Consider the following 21,112-nt stretch of genomic DNA (forward strand, 5'->3'; position numbering starts at 1 on the left):
GTCAGACGTTGCTGGATTTCCAGTTTTGGAAAATGGAAGTAAGAATGGCCAAGCTGATAGCGAAACTGCTTCTGTAGCATCACTTATTAATTAAAAAAGTTACAAAGTGGTTCTTATGGAATTTAATCATTTTCACAGCACCTAAAAACTGAGTGAGCCCTTCAAAAAAGAAGAATAAAGAAGAAGGGAGTAAGGATGGGCATTTCAAGCCAAAATACTGTTTGATAATCATAGGCATCTATTGAATCAGAATCAGCTTTATTGGCCAGGTATGCATGAACACACAAGGAATTTGACTTTGGTAAACTGTGCTCTCTTTGTACAAGGCATAAGAATAAGACCTTCAAATAAAAATAACAATAACAATAACAATAATAACAATAACATCAGCTATTGGATGATTATTCAAATAATGTGGCGTGTATGTTTAAATTTTACAGCCATGCTCAGTCTCTGGAAATGCAGGTAGAAACTGAGAAAATCGCTGCGACTGTCGCTAATGTTTTCTTCTTCTTTTGCTATTTACTGCAGTTGGCATTCTTCTTCTTCTGTTACTTAATGCGGTTAGCAACTTTAAGACGCTCTATAGACACCGTCTGGCGGGAATACCATACTGCAATCAAGTACCAGTAAAAACAATGAGAAATTTTACTTTTAAAATGAGAAACTATTCAAAGTGACTCTTTGATTATTACAAAGTGATCGAATATTTGAATATTCAAAAATCATTGCCCATCCCTAGAAGCGAGATGTTAGCGCTGTGCATTATGGGAAACAGTACCTAAGGGAGACTGGTCCTATGCATACTGAGAAATGACATCTGGGAAGTTTTAGCATACTGCAGATTTTGCTCTTGTTCACATACTACATACTGAATTCTGGCCAAATCAGTACTTACTGCTAGTATAGTAGGCGGTTTCGAAGACAGTCATAGTCAAGATGACCTGCTTGGTGAGGATCAGCAAGGTGTACCTAACAAAGTGGCCAGGGATGACTTTGTGTTGAAATATTTTCAATAGAAGAAGAATCTCCCCGATCCTCATTTTTCTAGAGGAGACACTTTGGGAGCATAAAGTGGAGATGTTGTTTGGTTAAAGTGTTTACATCCTGCAGTTTAAGGCTTCATGTGCACAGCTTTTGCATGTACATACCACTTTAAATAGGAACTGTTGTAACTGGTCTGACCCCAGCACAACCAGGTGGGTTCTCTGTGAACCTGAGTTGCACCAGACACATCTGCCAGAGTGAATGAAACTCACACTCGCAGACTCGTCTGGCTTTAAGGCTTAAATTTCTTACAAAACGCTGAAAATATGCAGGGCCGGGTCTTTCACCAGTGGTAATAGCTGCAGGTTAGTGTAAGTGCAAAGAGAGACTACACGACTCTGCTCTCTTGTCTGACACACTTTCTCATAATGTGTTGTTGTCTTTGACATTCGCTTCACTCAGATTCATAATTTATTCATGCGCTCTCCTTCCTGCAGTCGAAGCTTTTGTTTATGACTTTTCCATTTTAGTGAAGCCGCTGCCTCCACCTCTATCTGATCTGATATTACCAAAGATTCATGAGCTCAGGGTGACTCATCACTCTGCAGATCAGAAGCTTTATTTAATGTGTATTTTTTTTGTGTGGATTGAAAGATAAACCAAAGTGAAGAGTTTAAGGGGTCATAGCAGAGCAGGGCAGAGCAGCGGAGTCCCCCCTCTGCTCATTTTAATCCCCTCCCATGTAATCCCGCCTCTACTGTCAGTTGTACTCCTTTTAAACCTCCCCCCTCTGTTTTTCCTCTCTCTCTCCCTCCCTCTCTCTCCTCCTCTCTCATCCCACTTATTCCACCTTACGCCTGATGGAGCATTAAGCCTGAATGCTGTAGGCAGCTCTGGCCTCAGATTCAGAGTGAACCAGTTTTGCGTCGGTTCCTCTCGCCGCTCTCTGGGATTCCTGCACCTTCAGAAACAACCGGGAACTACTTTTTCTGTTTCTTTGTTTTTGTGTGGGAGCGGGGTCAGCGGACATTGTTCCCAGCCCAGGGAGGCTCCCACGTAATCTGCTCTTTTTTGCTTTGCTTTGGATACCTGGGATAAATGTTCTCTTTGTGGATGCCTCCTGTAGCCTGACCTCAGCCTTTTTGTTGTGCTGCTCTTTGGATGGACATTTTCTGGATTTGGATGCTTCAGAAGGGTACACATTCCACCTCGGAGACACACCGGATAAGATGGTGCCCCTGCAAAAAAGGGTAATCTGAGTTATGCGTGTGGAGGAGTGCGGGGTTAGTGAGGGAGCATTGTGTGCAAGATATGGCTGCACTGTTTGCATGCTTGCTTTCTTCCAAGAAGGCTTTGTGCCTGTGCAGCTTGATTACTTTAATTGGCACGTAGGACTGAGAGTGAGCGTGCTGTAAGGAATAAAGTGGAAGTGGATTTTTGTAAATGTGCAGAGAGGAGGAATATAAAAAGATGAAGTTCCTCAGCATTTCACTGACAGCTCTATTGTTTCATTCCATCTTGTGATTCTTCTCCTGAGTGGCTTGTTGATGAGTGATAGCTCATTGAAACTGGCCAACAATGCCCACTGCTGAGCCCCTCTCGCTGAGTAATCCCCATTGTTGCTCTTGAGTGCTTCAATTAGGACTTTTTGTAACATGCCGCTGCTCTTTTAAAGGTGTCCCAGTGATTCTATCAAAGCGAATACGCGCTCAAAAAAGCAACAGTAGCTTTAAATCAGCTTGATATTTTTATACGCACTACTGAGGGTTTTAAGTGTGCCGCTTTTAGAGCTACCTGAAAGTATTGTGAGACTGTGCAGACATCAGAATATATCACAGTGTTTTTTTTTTCATCACCACAACCGCTTCCTGTGATATGAAAAGGCTTTTAGTGCAGAGATGCATCGAGCAGCCTCAGCGCACGTCTTCTCTCAGTCTCATTCGAGCTGACGCTTCTCATTGTTAAGGTGTGGTGCTAGAGGAAGCAGGACTAAGGAAGACATCTAGACATGGGAGAGGAGAGGATGGGGGACTGCTGGAGCTACACCAAGGTTGTTGTTGTTTTGGTTTTCTTTTTGATACTCCACTAAAAATCCACTTATGATAACCATTTGTTAGCTTTGTTAGCACGTGTTTGTGTGAGTTCATCGCTTTTCCAGATGAAGCTCTTTCTCTTTCTACATTTCAAGCCAAGCAGTGGCTCACTTTTTCCTTCACAAGTCTAGATGTGAATAATGGGCTCAGCTTGAACAGCTGCACTTGGTTATCAGACTTGGAGATGGCTGTTGCCCTTCTTTGAGGATGTTAAGAAGATACAGATCAAAAAGCGACCTGTCACTTTTGCTAAATCAGCGTTAGTTCAACTCTTGGCATTCAGCTTTATAAGGTGTTCTAATGTTTGAACTATATGAGCTGTGTTCATGGGAGAGGGCCAGATGCTTTTGTGTGATTACTGGCTGTGAGTAAACACATTGACCGACACATTTATGCCTGATTGCTCTGCTTGAAGGGTCACAACACATGAGGCACAGAGCTGAGTAGGTCTACGGGACAAATATGGACAATGTGTAGTAGCATAGATCAATACTGACAAATACTTAAGAGTGCATCATAGCTAGAACTTCCTGCTGCTATGTTAGTCTGCTGGTTACATACCTGTGTTTGCAACATGCTCCTCTTGAATCTAAACAGATCTACAGTACATGGCTGTGATTTTAGCACTAAATTGACTGCATCAACATGTCGTTAAAGCATTGCTACCATGCTCAGGCCTCCATCTGATACTTCAATTATACACATGCTGAGAGAGAAAGCATTGATTATTAACCTATAATAATTTATTCATATCATTTTATTGTAATTGTAGAGGGGATTTGATTGTGTCAACCTTTGAAACACAAAACTTGAAATCAAACCGGTCTCGGGTCATGAGGAGGGTTCGCAGGTTCAAATAAATCGGCAAAAAATACCGTTTTATTTGTGTTGATTCAACAAACTGTCTCTCATAAGCAATCAGAGGCGTCCTTGTGTTGTAGCCATAGAATGTATAAATAATGGATGTAGTATCCGTGACGTCACCCATCTGTTTCTGAAGCCCAATTTTGAAGCCAATCGTCGGCGGGAGGCATATTGGAAATGCTGAACTCAACCCAAGCGGCAACCTCCGGTCTCAAAATATGAAGCCCATGCGGAAATGTTATAAACTGCAATTCATCAAGCGTCCACTTGAGGCTGGCTGCAGAAACACTTGAAACCACATCCACATCCATTCAAAAAAGATGATCTTTGCAGCATTTAGAAACATGTTTACAGCCTGGTTAAAAAAACGGCTTGTAGCTAATTCCTCTATCGGGACACACTGTACGGGAGGTGAATTCTTTTTTAACGCGCCAGTTCAGAAGATATTGAGATTACGAGATTTGCCCTAATACGGACATGACTGACTTGATTGACAGGCAGGAACACATAGCTGTAGGCTAGGAGGCTCAAACCCCGCCTCTTTACCTCACACTAAGTTTGGTTTAGATCAGCATTTCTAATATGGCGCCCGCTGACGATTGGCTTCAAAACAGCGCTCAGGAACAGATGGGTGACATCACGGATACTACGTCCATTATTTATACTGTCTATGACTCAACCTCACTGCTGTCAAGATAGTGTGACGTAAAGAGGCGGGCTTTGAGTCTCCTAGCCAACAGCTACAGTGTTCCCGCCTGTCAATCAAGTCAGCTGTACCTCTTGTAATGGAAAACTCGACGCATTATGAAAAAGTGTGTGCCGATCAAGAAATGAGCTATCCAGCCTACACTTGTTTTTTGTACCAGGCTGTAAACATGTTTATTTCTGCTGTAAAGATTGGCTTTTATGAATGGGTGTGTATGTGGTTTTTCGGTACTTCCGGAGCCAGCATCAAGTGGACACTTGAGGAACTGCAGTTTTTAACATTTCCGCAGTAGCTTCTTTTCTCACTTCTTGGTTTTAGCATGTCCTGGTAGTAACATCAATGTCTTTCCCTGGTGCAATTTCCTATCCTATCATACCTGACTGTCTATAAACATGTCACCTGGTGCAAAGACTACCAAAACTAAGTGTTCATGATTATGTATCAGATCAAACTTTATCCTATATTTTCCTTAAACAACGTAACAGCAAATAACTACATAACTATATGTGAAATAATTAAATGATACAGAACAACTGGAATAGCTCAACAGTCATAAATTAAGAGGTGCTAAGTGTGAGGATGCTCATATGGCACCAAGGACGAATGGTAGTAAGTTAGTAATGGTTACATTCTGTTCTATTCTTAAGTATCATGATGAAAAGGTGTCAGTCTTGTTATCTTTTAACTTTCGGCATCAACTTTAAAAACAGGAAAAGCACCCACACTAACGTCATCATCATGTTCTGATCTTTGTCTCCTGCCCTCAGACTTTTTTTTCCGGTAACTTCACAGCGATGGGTTAAATGCCTTGCTTGATCTAATCATTGCACTTTCTTCTCTCCTGCAGGATCAGTTTGACAACTTGGAGAAGCATACACAGTGGGGGATCGAGTATTTGGAGAAGTACACCAAATTTGTCAAGGAGAGATCAGAGATAGAAACCAACTATGCAAAACAAATTAGGTGAGTACTCCAGCAGATGATCCATATGATCAGTTTGGACTGTTTTCAACCCAGGTGGCTTAGATAAAGATCCCCCCCCTCCTCTTACGGCAGGATTTGACCTACTGAAGTGTCCTTGAAACAAGAGATCGGATCCTTTAAAGCTCATTATGTTGCTGACCGTGACCTCTGACCTCCCTGTGGAGGAAAAGTGAAGCTAGAATTCCCTTGAGCAGTGATGTGTTGATTATCAGTGTCATCATATTTCTGCTCAGAGAGGCATGTTAGCTTAATGCTAATGTTAGAGCTAAACAACAGGCCTGAGGAGCATGTCTGTTCCATTCTCCATCTTTCTTCTATTCTTTCCTCTATGACAGTCTCTCTGTCTGCTCTCTTTCCTGCACACACGCTGTCTGTTGTTGAGCCTCTGCTTCAGGCGAGAGGAAGTCAGGTTGAAGGGGGATGGGGCGGAGCTTATGTTTCCATAGAGACTACTAGGTATCAGCTTTATCAACCCCAGGTCTGACCCAGATTTTTTTTTTTTCCTCCAACCACAAGTGCTGCAAGCCCCGCCCCCTTCAGTTCTCCCCACTGTAACTCTAGTTCGGTGCAGTGATTTTTTTCTAAAGGCAGTAATGGGAGCATGTGCAGTCGAGCACATAAACCATCCTCATCCCAACACAGTGGGAGATACCCCCAAAACCTACAATCCTGGTCTTTAAAGAGGACTGGCAATATGGCTAATGCTTTAAGTATTGAACCCCCAACCCCCCTTTTATTACGGACCAGCCAATACCAATGCAGTATTTGCATAGCAACCCTCTGCAGCAGATCCTCTGCAGAGCACAGCAGTCCTCTCTCTGAGATTTAAGTAAGCTTGAGATAATAGGACTAGTAATCTGTGTTTACAAGCATGCATTCACTCATACATGCATACCCCTGCATGCAAGTATGTGCACACTTATAGAAAGACATATAAAGCAAAGAATAGCTCACTCAAATGTTGATTTATATTTGTGGAATATATTGATGAATTGTTGTGAAGTGGAAGCTTCAATGACTTCAATCACTTGAACTTATCTCTAATGGATAAAGCAATTGAACAGGTCTTCTTAACAAACTGCCTGTAGATATAAGAACAATACAGGAGTGAATCAGACCATCTCTCCCTGGAAACAACTTAGCTATTCTGCCCATTTTCCAGGTCTGCCTGGGCACGTTATCCACTCCAATCAGGACAACACACTTTGTAAACGTATAGAAAGACTTAAAGCAAATATATAGCTCACTCAAAAGTTGATTTATATTTGTGGAATATATTGATGAATATTTACTAAGCTCTGCTTTTTCTTTTTCTAGTTTTTTCCCTAAAATAAAATAAATCAGACATCTCCAAACTGAATAGTTTCCTAGTCATGAGTAGTCAACAAGTCAACTTTCCACAGTTCTGGTTCTGCTCATGTTTGCTCATTGGAAAAAACTTTATTATGGGTTATACAATTCAATAAGTGAGCATTTAAATAGAAAAACAACCGGCAACTTTTTGGATAACTGAAGTCATGATTTAAGAAGAAAAACCACAGAGTTTGAACTCCCAACCTCTCAGTTATGAGCCAGTTATAAGTCATAGATTCAGGCTGCAGCACATTTATTTTTACAATACACACTACCAGTCAAAAGTTTGGACACACCTTCTCATTCAATTGTTTTTATTTATTTTAATTACTTTCGACATTGTAGATTAATACTGAAGACATCAAAACTATGAAATAATCTGGTTTTGCCATAATCTGGATTACAACAGTAGTCAAAAAGGGCTATCCATTGTGTGCTAACCCTACCTCTGAACAACACAACTGATGGTCTCAAACACATTAAGAAGGCAAGTCATTCTACAAATGAACTCTTGACAAGGCTCATGTTTATTAGAAACCATTCCAGGAGACCACTTCATGAAGCAGACTGAGAGAATACCAAGAGTGTGCAAAGCTGTCATGAAGGAAAAAGGGGGCTACTTTACAGAATCTAAAATATAAAACATAATCTGCTTTGTTTAACACTTTTATGTGAATTAAATAATTCCATATATGTTCTGTCATAGTTTTGATGGCCTTCAGTATTAATCTACAGTGTTTCAAATAATTACAATAAATACAAACCCTTGAATGAGAAGGTGTTTCCAAACTTTTGCCTGGTAGTGTACAGGAACTGAACTCTGTTATCACTCAATTTCACTTCTGACATAGTATTTGGATCTGTAGCTCAGACTCTGCTGGTTTATTTATGATCATTCAGTTAGCATTAGCATACCTCTCAGATGCTGTCCAGCTAACTACACAGTGGAGACGTTGACCTGCTGCATAAAACGGATGCTTAATTTACTCCGTTTGTGCAGCCAATGCAATAGATGGTCCTTTTTGACAACTGCTGTACTTTAATCTAAGCTTATCTGGATCCTGTAACTCACACAGCAGAGACTGGAGGTCTTAGCCAAGTCTCAGTTGGTAACACTGCTGATAAATCCAATTGATTCACAGGCAACACACTGTAAACCCGAACAGTACTTCTAACTCATAGCCATTAAGGGTACAGCACTCAAAACCAGCTATTTAGTTTAACTAACAATTCATTATTGAATTATCTGAACGATTAATGCTGTTTTATATATATGTGGATACATTTTATTGAGTTAATATCCATGTCCAAATAACGGCAGCAACAAGGAAACTTATTTAAAGCATCAACATTTCTAATCACTTCTTAACTTTGTCTAAACACAGACTTTTAAGACAATTACAGAACCCCTTTTTTATTATTATGGCCCCTCAAAGCATCTGCAATCTCAGATGTGGTGCATGCATTTGAACATAAACACATATCCCATAATTCAGTTGGTCAGCATCTGCTTACAGTCTGTGTGACAAAAGAAACAGGAGCAGACAATATGGCAGGTTTGCTTTGATTTAACTTCAGGCCCCCACAGATGGTGCGGATGTTTTCGGTCACAGAGGACCTGCTGTCAAACTCACACACACACACACACACACACACACACATGAGCACGGACACTGGCGAATAGCCACAAACAAGCGAGGATGGGGACATTAGGATGTACAGACAGGATAGCCTGACTCAGAGGGTTTTCCTGTGCTCTTGACACACTGATCTTCTTTATCGTCGTGGTGCTACTTCACCATTCCTCAGGACTAATCAACCTCTGTAATCAACTTAGCTCATGAAATCAGGCTTAATCCAACGGGCGCACATTAACCTAAAGAAGAGCCGGGCGGTGAGATCTGATAAACTAATTGAATTGGCCTCTTTGATCCCGTCCTCTTTACGGTCATTAGTGTAGTCGGGGAGATTTTTCCTCCTAACGTCTCCTTTCTTAACAGAGATAATAGACCTCCTCAGATAAAAGCAACACGTGCATTTACAAACTTTATAACCATTAGCTGTTTAAGTCTCAGAGCTCTGCGCTGGCTCACTGGGGACAGAGCTGATTGGAGTCGATTGAATCAATGAGTCAGTGGACAGATGTATAATTGGAAACTATTTCCAGGATTGCAGAGATGTTAAAGATCTCATTCCTCTGACCTCTCAAATGGACAGAACGAGGAATCTTGGCTCTGCAACCTGATGGTGAGGGATTCGGGGCGCAGGTTTAGCTCAGTTGGTAGAGCAGGCGCCCCATGTACAGAGGCTACAGTCCTTGTTGCACTGGTTGTAGGTAGGGATGTGCATTTCAAGCCAAATACAATTCGATAACCACTGGCATCTTCTCTGAGATTATTCGTAATCAAGGTGCTAGTTGTAGCGAGCATTTGTCTCAACGTTTGTTGCTATTTAATGCAGTTAGCATTCTTCTCCCTCTGTTACTTAATGCGGTTAGCAAACAGCTTTAAGACACTCTATAGCCACCATCTGGCGAGAATTCTGTATTGCAACCAGGCACCTGTGGAAATGATGTAAAAATGTTCTTTCAAAATGAAACAATATTCGCATTAACTTCGATCTTTAACATGTGAACGAATATATATATATATATATGTCCCATCCCTAGTTGTAGGATTGATTCCCAGTCCCAGCACAATTTGGTTCATGTCAATCCCTCTCTCTCTCCCCACATTCCCTGACTCTCTCAAGCTATCCAATCAAAATAAAGGAAAAAAAAGGCCCCAAAAATATTTAAAAAAAAACGGGATTTTGAGTGATTCCTCAATAATTAACTGACTTTTTTAAAATCCTCCTGATGCTGTTTTTATTCTGTTTTAGACAGTATCAAAGGCAGGATTTAATATTTAATATTTAATATTTTTTCTTTTATCTCTTATCTTTGGTTGGTTTCATTCTTCTGACTTTGTTTGATTTCTTTTTATTCTATTGCTGTTAGTTTGACCTTTTTTTTTTACTTGTTTTATTCCTTTTCATCTTTCGTGGTCAACTTTTTTTTTTAGATTCTTCTCATTTTCTGTCATTTTGTGGCTCTTATGTTGCTAAACTCCCTGCTCTTCTGTTTTAAATCAATTTTAATTCTTGATTAATTAATTAATTTTTAATTTAAAGTATTCCTCACATTTCTTTTTATAGTGGTAAGCACTTTATAACCCTGTTTTAAAAAGTGCTATATAAATACATTTCATTATTTTCATTTTTTTATTTTGTAGAGCAAAAACTTCATCAAGGATATGTTCAGTGGATATTGAAAATGTAGGTTAGCTTCTGCACTTATTTTATTTGATACACTTGCTTCCTGCTTTAACAGGTCATGTTGAAATGACAAAAAAAGAACCGTCCCATTTAGAGGATATGAATTATTGATTATTCCCTATGGCATATAAAGGATGTTAAGTAGTTGACATCCAATCCAATGAGACTCAGCTCAGTTCAAACTCAGTGCAAAGATTTTATCGACATTGAAGTTTCAGAAACAATCGGCCAAACACCAGAGAATAAAAGTAACCGATATTTGGATAGCATAAAAACACAGTAATAAAAGCAATGCAAGAACAGTTAAAGTAGAAAACCATAAAAATGTTCCATATTTTGGTGAAGTGTTGTAATAAATTGTTTAAAACAGCCCCAGTAACTCTTCACTCCAATGCCATCCATCTCTATTACTCCACTTTGTACCAGTTTTATCCCCATACCAACCACACACTGCACTAATCCCCCAGTAATCCTCTTCCTCTTTATTGGTGTAAACATGCACAATGCTTCAGTCTAGTCATAGCAGGGCAATGCATTAATTCCTCCTCCTCCTCCTCCCCCAAATTCCAGTCTGGCATAATCCATAACACAGTGGGAATAAAGTCCTGTGAACAAAGGAGGCCGAGCGAGGCTGAAAAAACAGGTCTGTCTTTACTGTAGTTAAAGCCTCACCTGGTATGTAGCACTCATAAAGTCTAACTCTAAACAAAGAGACAAAAGTCAAAACCGGAAACACCGACGTGAAGACATGAGCGCTCGTTTAATCCCTCTAATTAAAAGGAAGCTGCTGCCCCTGTTTTAGTGGGTTTTTTTATTGAGGTTAGTGGGCAAACAGAGGCTGACACTTGACATCTGACTGTGAGTGAGTAACTGAGTGAGTGAGTGGGAACCAACGCTATTATTAGAGACAGAGTGTGAAGGACAAGATAGACAGATCTGCCTGGCAACAGTGCAAACACTCAAGGGAGGAGATGCGTAGGGGTGGGGGGTTGCACAGACAGAGAGCAATCTGGATGTAGTGCAGACACACGTTGCATGTACTTTTTCCTTGAACACATGCATTAATTATTAGAGCAGTCATTCAGCTTGTCCTTTATGACATATACAGTGAGGAATTTATTTTCCAACAGTGATTATTTTGCTCTCAACAAGGGCAACAACAAGAGGGGTCGTTATTTGCTGATGACAGTTATTTTCTGGACTGTAGTTTTGTGCTTTTGATGACAGACAAATATACGTTTTCAAACAATACAAATATTTTGTTTTAGGAAATTGCTGCAGCATAAATGAAGTAAATCAAAAAGCAAATGCGGATATGTTGACTAATTAAACTTTAACCCTTTTAAAAATTGACTGAGTTGCTCTTTCACACATGTCCCTCACAGTGTGAAATTTCCCTTGTCTGACCAGGGAGCAGGATACTGGATGATACATTTTTTTCCATTTATTTACTGTAAAAGTTACAATTAAACAGACATATTTACAGTATTATTGAATGAGCGGAAATGAACATACTTCCAACAGAAAAGAATACGAAGCAGCTTCCTTAAGTGCACAAAAATTGCATTGTTAGCGGTTTGTAAACGTCACCATCGTTTACCACTTTAACTGCGTTCACACACTAGCTCACCCCAACTTCTTGAGCAAATTTTCCTAGTGGCCGGCAGGAAAAAAGACCAGGAAATGTTGGGTGAAAAACCCAGCCATTTGCATTTATTAAGCAGCCTACCCTGAAAAAATTCTGGAGAATTTCAGGAGTTTGTGCATGTGTGAACGCAGCATTAGACTTCCTGTTTCCAACCCTTTTTTTGGGGGGGCAGTGTTACATTAAAAGTAGACATTTTAAGTGAACACAATTCCAAGAAGTATTCAGAGTAAAGACTCAAATTAGGGTCATAAAGTAAGTTTATTTGCGTGTTTGCACAAGCTCAAAATTACAAATTTAGTGTAAAATTAACCCCAGAGTCGGTCAGCCCGCCCTCTATTTTAAAAATGCATTTAAAAGCGTGTTTTCTGAGCATCAATGTTTACTTTTTTTCTCAAATCTGCATCATGTGTTCAGATTTGCATCATTTAGCACCTATTTAGCAGGTTAATCACAGAAAAAGTGTCTTTTTCTGTACACACTGCTGTTGTTGTCACTATAAAAGCAGACGTCATGATGTGGTGGTGACACTGCCTCTCATCAGAGACATATAGACTGTTTTCTTTGCAGCTGGAAGGGGAGGTTGTTTCATGCTGAGACATCCCCATCTGGATGAAGAGCTACAGTATCGTACACATTGTGTCGTAGTAAAAAGACAAGCAAAAATCACCCCCTAGTCAAACTACCAGGAGTATGGCAGGTCAAAAACGTAGCTTTGCTTTCGTCTTACTCACTGTTAGTGAAAATATTATCAGCACAGCTCAGTTTGGTGTCAATCTGTCTGTTCTGTACAAACACCCCTTGTGTCTCAGGATCCCTGAAGACATAAGTAAACAATGTGCATCCAAATCCATCCACTCACAGAGCAGGTTATTATGTTCTGTTGACAGAGCAGCCTTCAAACAGAGCATCAGCACCATTTGGTGATGAGTGTCACGCTGTCACGATGAAACAAACCTGACATGATGAACTGTTACCTGCCACAGAACACAGCAGTTGTTAGGTTGAATGAAGGACATTGACACACACACTCATAACTGTTACAATATCATATCACATATATTTTTTATCATAACTCAACTGCGTGTGTCACTCGCTCTGCACTCATCTCGTGCCACTGCCATGCAGCCTGAGTCATAACAAGGGCAACGGCTGCACATAAGAAAAGCATGCTTGTTTCTGGTGACTGCCTCTGCATGCACGCTCCCGGAGGCGATGATTTATGACCCGAAGAGAGGAAAGGGTAGATGAAGGAGAAGGAGGAGAAAAGCACTCTGCTGGATTGAATGGTGTATTGGATGATCCTTTGGCAGGTCCATAGGGGCAGTGTCAGGGAAATATAATGGGACTGGTGCACTATCTTGTGTTTGGATGGTGCTCTTAGAGAAGAGTCCGTGAGACATGTCTGACGAAGCTGGATTCTTTGTTTTCACAGGAATTTATCAAAGAAGTATCAACCCAAGAAGAACTCAAGAGAAGAGGAGGAGAGCAAGTAAGTACAAGGATCATGCGCAAAGGAATGAAGCCGATGTGGAAGTGTTGAAAACTGCAGTTCCTCTAGTGTCCACTTGAGGCTGGCTGCAGAAACACCGGAAACCCCATACACACCAATTCAAAAAAGACGATCTTTACAGAAGAAATAAACATGTTTACAGCCTGGTTCAAAAAACAGCTTGGGTCTACGACGGTTCAGAAGATAGTAAGATTATACGTTTTTGCCCAAATAAGGACATGACTGACTTGACTGACAGGCCAGAACATATAGCTCTTGGCTAGGAGGCTCAAACCCCGCCTCTTTACCTCACACTAAGTTTGGTTGAGTGCAACATTTCCAATATGGCTCCCGCAGAAGATTGGCTTCAAAACAGCGCTTAGGAACAGATGGGTGACGCTGCGGATGCTACGTCCATTATTGATACAGTCTATGGTGGGAACACAGTAGCTGTTGGCGAGGAGGCTAAAGGTCGCTTCTTTATCTCATAGTAGCTTGATAGAAGTTAGGTTGAGTTCAGCATTTCCAATATGGCTGCCGTCAACGCAGCACTCCAGAAACAGATGGTTGACGTCACGAATACTACATCCAGTTATTATACAGTCTATGATTTTAACATGTTGGGTTTGGTACTTTTTTTTACCAACTAAGATACAACCTGTTAAATTCAGACTGTTTAAAACATGGACGCCGTTTTGGTGATGTTGCCCATTGGTTTCTGAAGAGGCATGATGAAGCCCAAAGATGGCGGCCACCACACTTACTTCTGGCTGATCTAGAAACTGACAGAGATGGAGTTAATAATAATAATAATAATAATAATGCATTTTATTTATAGGCGCCTTTCTTGACACTCAAGGACACCTTACAACATTAAAACAAACAGAGTTTAAATAACAAACAGTAAATAAAATACAATTTAAAAAGTTTTAAGTGAATGGACAGTGGAGTTGTGGTCAGATGGAGTAAGCCAGTCTAAACAGATGAGTTTTGAGTTTGGATTTAAAATGTGGGAGAGAGTCAGTATCACGGAGGTCCGGTGGGAGAGCGTTCCAGAGCTGGGGAGCAGAGCGGCTGAAGGCTCTGCTCCCAATGGTAACAAGGTGAGCAGGGGGGACAGTGAGATGGATGGAGGAGGAGGATCTGAGGTTGTGGACGGGTGTGGCAGTACGGAGGAGGTCAGAGAGATAAGGCCGTAGCCTTGCTGCCTGGCAAACAGCTACTTCACACCAGGCCCATAACTATTCCCAAATATGCATAACTGTTAGCCTTGATGTCATCAACCGAGATGAGTTATGAAAGATTCACCCGTATATGTTTTAGGAATAAAGAACTGGGGTGTGGAGACCAAAATCACTTCTGTTCCAGGCTGTTAACATGTTGAATATAGGCTCTGTTGGGGTTCTTTGGCTTTTGGAGCCAGCCTCTAGTGGACACTTGAGGAACTGCACCCTTTGCACTTTTTTATTGGCTTCATTTTTTGACATTGCAGTCTGACGCTGGTTAAATCCTGAACTTTAGAGGTGATAGTGAGCAGAATTTAATGCCATAGCAGACAGCCTAGCTTGATATGATTCCCTTTTTTTAGCCATCATGCTAAACTAAGCCTTTTCACAGCTAGCTGCACTCTTGCGTGTACAGATCACCTCACTTGAACCATGAAACAGTTATATGAATAATGTCAAACTATTTTTGAGTCCTTTTCTTCTGTCCTCTGACATCACCGTCTCATGTCTTCCCAGGTACACCTTCTGTCGAGCCTTCCTGACGACACTTAACGAATTAAATGACTACGCGGGTCAGCACGAGGTCATAGCCGAGAACTTGACGGCTCAAATCATCAGCGAGCTTTCGCGCTATCTACAAGAGCTCAAGTCGGAAAGAAAATCGGTAAGAGATCTTTTTTTACATCCACAGATTTCTTCTTCATCTTCAACATCCTCTCATCATTCTCCCTGTTTTAGTGCTTATAATGACACTGGTACTGCTGTGAGTGGGGCAAGGGTTCTGTAAGAAATTAAGCAACCCGCTCTCTCTGCGTACTCTGTTCAGCGCCAACTGAGGTCATCGCTGAGCAAATATAGAAACACCCAAAGGCTCCCCAGAAGAGCGAAACGTGACAGACTGAGTCCTTTTTATGGAGCAAAGTCATCCCCTCTGTATCATTACACACGCGTCTCTCTCTGTTTAAACCAACTTACAAAGGATTGGTGCACCACACGCTATTCTTAAAGGGTGAAGTCACTTTCTTCTTGCTATTAAAAAGTGTGCGGTGGACCTGTAGCACATGATTCATAGATAACCGTGTGGTGCATGTTGAATTCAAAGAGCTGGTGGATAAAGAGAGAGAAATAGCAAGCTGGAAAAAAAAAGTAAATCTGTCAGGGACTGTCGTGTCATGGAAGTGCAGCTGAGGGAACTGGAGTGGAAAACCAAAAACCAGAAAGAGGGCCGCTCAAAGGCACAGTGACCTTTCTTTTTGGAGTAGTGCAGAGAAACAGACAAGTGTTGCTGCATCTGCGTCTGACTTGAATACAGGAAGCACTGATATGTTTTGATTTGAGTTTTAAACGCAGAGAAAAGGGGATTTCCAGCGATTCTACAGGGGAATCATGAACCCCCTGAAGGCCTTGTCTCCCCCTCTGGTGCTCTCATTCGTCACATCATCTCCTTCTGTAGAGTCCACATAGATTCTGCGGCTGCAGGATGTCCCTCTGACATCGCTCTTCCTCTTCATCTCTCTGCACACTTCCTCTTTTCTTTATTCTCTCTCCACAGACTGTCCTTGTACTCCATAGTTTTTCAGCTGCTGGTATCATGAACACTTGTCATGTGTTTGCCTCTCTTAAATAAGCTTGTGTGTCTTCAGTTCTCTTGTGTGTGTGTGTGTGTGTGTGTGTGTGTGAGGGGGATTTCCTCTCGTACCATGGCCCCTGATAATTTCCAGTATCATTTCCGAACAGAGGATCATTTCACCAAACGTAACCAATCAGAGTTTCTGAATCAGAACAGTGTCCTTGTTGAGTGAATACAGTATGCAGTATACAGTGAATACATTATGCTTTAAAGTTTTTATTCAAGAAGACTCACTCATGCTTTTAGTGCACTCATGAATGACTGAAAATTATACTGTGAGGCGTTCAAGTGTTGAAAGTAACTGCAACCTCAAGAAGAATCAGAAAACTGATCGCTATTTTTTACAACAAAGACAAAAAATCAGACTTACTTTGTGAGACGGTCCTAAAGAAAGAAAGGAAAGTCCACTATCTTCAAACTTAGATTTCAATTTGGCATATTTTGTGATCAGGACTTATCGGTACATCGCTTCAGCCCGCAGCAATGAGACAGTCAGTCATGGCTGCAATTCACTGTCTCAAGATTCCTGATTAGAGTACGCTAAATAAAGCTGGACATTTTTACCACCTACAGGCTTAGATCGTCATAAAAAGTGTCTAAAATATAACTAAGGACTAAGATGCTCATCAGCTCAACCAGACTTCATGGACTAAGATGGTAACTTTGACTTTCAGAACACGAGATTTTCTGGTCTACCTCTGGCTGGACTAGTTTATGTTGTTAAATAACTTTGGTGTTTTAAAGGATGAGCTCTGATTCAACACAGCACCAAAACACATCAAACCAGTGTGTTAAAATGGCAGTAGACATTGACTTAGCAGTTTAAGTGCGCCCCATGTACAGAGACTATACTCTTTGTTGCAGGGGTCACTCATTCAACTCCAACTGAAGACCCTTTGCTGCATGTCTTTCCCCACTCTCTACTCCACTGCGAGATAGATTACAGATTTTGATGATGGAATTTGGAGAGTGCATAAACTAACAGGAGTATCTTGGACAAAACATATTTTTTTTGTATTGATCATTTGTATTATTTTGTCAGATTTTATTAAAATACTTAAAAATAGAAACACTTTCAGTGGACACACGTTGATCAGACACATATTCTTTTACAGATTGTTCAACAATTCATCATTTATCTTATTTAAATCCTCGGAAAACACATTGAGGCAGTTACACATCAATAATTGGAGAAGGATAGGGGTTAGCAGTGAGAGAAAACAAGAATAAAACATGCAATTCATGAATTAAATGGAGTAAGGGAGAGAAATTGATGATAGAATACATAAAAGCAATCGCTAAAACAATAAAAACAGGATGGGGAATTTAAAGCAAGAAATATTTAAAAATCAATACGCTCTTTCTGTTTCCAGATGAGGCGATCTGTGGGAGCAGTTCTTGTATTTTGAACTACTTTGTCATCTTGACATCAAAAAATGTTAAATCCAGGGGTGCAAAGGCCTAGCGGTCTAAGCGTCCCACATACAGAGGCTATAGTCCTCTTGGCAGAGGTTGCTGGTTCGACTCCCAGCCGCGACCATGTCTTACATGTCTTCCACCCTCTCTGCTCCCCAAATTTCCTGTCTTTCATAAGCTGTCCTATCATAAAGGCACAAAAATATATATATATATAAAAAAAAAGAAAAACATGTTAAATCCAGAGCTAAGATTTGAAATGAAGGACTTCCCTTTAATATCATTAGAGTGTAAGTTGTTGCAATATAAAGTAACTTCTGTAAATATGAGTTTGTAAAAACATGCTCTATCCTTCTCCCCTGTTAAGTCCTACTTTCTGCTTTTCCATCGTGGGTTCATTAGATTTCCCTTCATTTCAGACTAAGCAGAGCAAGCAGACCGAAACAGTGGGATTAGAAAAGGAGGGTCAGAGCCTTCCCCTCCTGTATTTACAGGAAGCTTATTGGACAGGTAGAACCCCCCACCCCCCCACTCCAAACCAGGAGGAGAAGAAGAATAATACCTCATTAGTTTCTCATGTGAGGTTGTTATGCAACTGTGCCCGACTTGTTATTCCGCCGTTTCCCTGAGTGAACCTCTCGTTAAGCTCGGCTCGGGGTGGCAAAGAGGTGAGGTTTGGAATGCTGTCTTAAAGGATTTTTATTGAAGGTCACCCTACAGTTGTTTTTAAAGAAAGGGAACATAACTTTATGGGGCAGACATGTTTCATTTACAGGTCTCACTTGTGTACAGCCAGTGGTTTGATTATAATGCTGTGCATACAGGGTTAATATGGGATGAAGAGCTAAGTCTCACTGGTCTGTGATTGTGCTGAGGAATCATAATAAGGTGATTGCTCAGCGTAGTCAGTTATCATCTCTAATAAAGACCCACGTACACTCCAGAGACTGATTCACTGTAACACTGATAAACGTCACGGGGATATATCTACTGTTCGTATCGACATGTGTTCCTGAAGGAGTGCACTTGAGGTTCAGATTGGAGCGTCCTCTGTTGCACCCACAGCACAGCACGTAACTTTATCTGTCAGGAGAAGTACTGGCTGTCTTGTACCGCTGCAAACATTGTGACATGTTCAACCAGCGAGCAAAAATGTAGAAAGGATACATCTTATTCTGCTGGCAGGTCTGCAGAAATAAGCCTCACATTTACTGGAAAGTCAGCTGAAAACCATTATACACTGGAAAAGCTCTTAAGGTGGGTTTGGCATAGGAGTGTGCCCTCATTTGTCTCCTGGAGGTTAAGAGGAGAGATGCAGCGACAGTGAAAGAACAATGTGTCTCTTTGGAGAGGCCTCTCATGCCTTCCTGTGTTGAGTGGGAAGACAAATAGGAAATCCAGACGAATCCAGTGGTGGATATTCCCATGGTTGCTTTTCAATCCAGAGTGCAATATCACACAAACTGAATGTCCGCATAACGGTCTCAGCATGAGAGTCGAGGTCTCGTGAGGATTTGTCGTCTCGCTGGTCTCTAGTTCCTTTTTGACTCGTGGTTATATATAGAATCTTATGATTATATGTGTGCTGACAACTGTGCAGGACTGCAGGTGCACATTCCTATGAGCCAAGTCATGTCAATGAATGACTAACAGATCACCTAAAGCTTATATGTGTGTGTGAGTGTGAGAGTTTGTGCACAGATATACATTTGCAGCTCTTCACACAAGTGAACCGAAAAGTTTTTGTTCCTTTCGTCTGGCAACAAGAGGCAGTTGTGTTATACTTCCTTTTTTACTAGCCTTGTTTATCCCAAAAGCTTCCAGGGGTCTGCGAGCCGAGCCACCAAAAACCAACTTCTAGATGCTCCACTTGTTATTAAGTAAGAAGTCTCCAAAAAAAGGCAGAGGTGGTAACAAAACAAAGACCAAACTGGCTTTTCAGCTGGGTTTAAAGGCTGAGAGCTGAGCTGCTGAGCTCCTTGCGTCTGCTAAATGATGTATTTTCATGTATTTTCAAATGTCAGTGATGGTACTTAAAACACTAAGAAAGTAGTTGACTTCAAATATTGGATGTTGTTGGAGTTGCTTGGCAGCAAAAGATAGTTGCTATCGATTTCCTTTCTTCTTCACTGTCTCTGTTCATTACAGAACCTTAAAAACAAGACCCAGTGCATCAGTGTGGGCTGTGAGCTGAGCTGCTACTAGCATACTTTTAGGGGCCAAACTTTTCAAGTTAAGATTTCTCCAGAAGTCTCCTCTCACTCCCAAAAATCAGACTTGGTGAAAACAACATACTACAAAGCAAACTGACTTCTTTTTGGCGTGGTTTTGAGGGCTAGGAGCCGAACTGCCGGGAAAGTCAGCAAGCTATACGTCAGAGATTCTTAAGGAAGCTGAAAAATAGTTGTTTTGATATGCTGATGATGTATTTGTTTCTTCTTTAACAGCAGTTGTTGATTTCCATTCTTTTTCACTTTCTTTGTTTATCTCAAACATTATACACAACAGACACAAGGCATCAGGAGGGGCTGGGAACTGAGCTGCCAATAGCTTGTTTCTAGGTGCTCCACTTTTTTAAATTGAAAATGTCTTTTTATCAAAACTAATGAAAAACTCAGAATAAAGCACTAACATTTGAAATCAAAGTCTTTCAGCAGGGTTTTGAGGGCTAAGAGCCAAACTGTCACTACGTAAATCAAGCTAGCAAAAGAAAACCCATTAGCCTGTTTAATGATGTGTTTCAAAATGTCAGTGATGTGACTTAAAACACTAATGGAAGAGTTTGCCTGATATGTTTCATGAAGAATGTGTTGTAAATCTAACAGTAGTTGTTGATTTACTAAACAGACACAAGACATCAGGAGGGCCCGAGAGCTGAGCTGCCAAAAGACAGTTTCTAGGTGCTCAGGTCAAAATGTATTCTGAGGGCATCTTTCCTCAAACAAAGAACATCCAGTGATCAAAACTGGTGAAAAACTGGAGACAAAGCAGTTTAACTTTTGAAATCAGAGTCTTACTGATGCTTCTTCAGCTGCGTTTGAGAGTTTTGAACCAAACTGCGGCTGACTTAAAATTATGCATTTTCAATTCTGATGGAATTTTGGTGTGATGCAGAAAAGAAAACAAAAGGAGTCGTTGAATCAGACACATCAAATAGGTCTGAAAAATATTCAGATTCCTCCAGCACTGAATGTTTGTGTGGAGGAAAGCTTGTGACTCACACAGGATCTAAGTCACACTCAGCAAGACCAGAGGGTGTCTGTCTCACATTAACTCTGTCTGGTGCAAGAGTTGATGCTTTAAAGGAGAGAGGCAGATAAGGTTGAGAGTCGATGGAAGCCATTGTAGTTCATGCTTGAGACTCCGTGTATATATGCACGCAGGCAGAGTGAGTCCACAGA

At 40.9% G+C, this 21,112-nt stretch overlaps 1 protein-coding gene across 5 annotated transcripts in view; it reads left to right on the forward strand.

Moving 5' to 3' along the window:
- The window catches only part of LOC117831382 (formin-binding protein 1), a 103,015-nt gene that overhangs the window by 27,197 nt on the left and 54,706 nt on the right, over positions 1–21,112 (forward strand). For 3 of the 5 annotated variants that reach the window (XM_034710051.1, XM_034710050.1, XM_034710048.1), the window contains exons 2-4: positions 5,498–5,613; positions 13,383–13,439; positions 15,182–15,329. In XM_034710051.1, the coding sequence (XP_034565942.1) occupies positions 5,498–5,613; positions 13,383–13,439; positions 15,182–15,329 (321 nt within the window). Of the gene's footprint in view, positions 1–2,936; positions 3,038–5,497; positions 5,614–13,382; positions 13,440–15,181; positions 15,330–21,112 lie in introns of those variants that run through there. The other 2 variants (XM_034710047.1, XM_034710049.1) reach the window with 2 other exon arrangements.

This window comes from Notolabrus celidotus, chromosome 19 (assembly GCF_009762535.1).
Source record: "Notolabrus celidotus isolate fNotCel1 chromosome 19, fNotCel1.pri, whole genome shotgun sequence".
Lineage (NCBI taxonomy): Eukaryota > Metazoa > Chordata > Actinopteri > Labriformes > Labridae > Notolabrus > Notolabrus celidotus.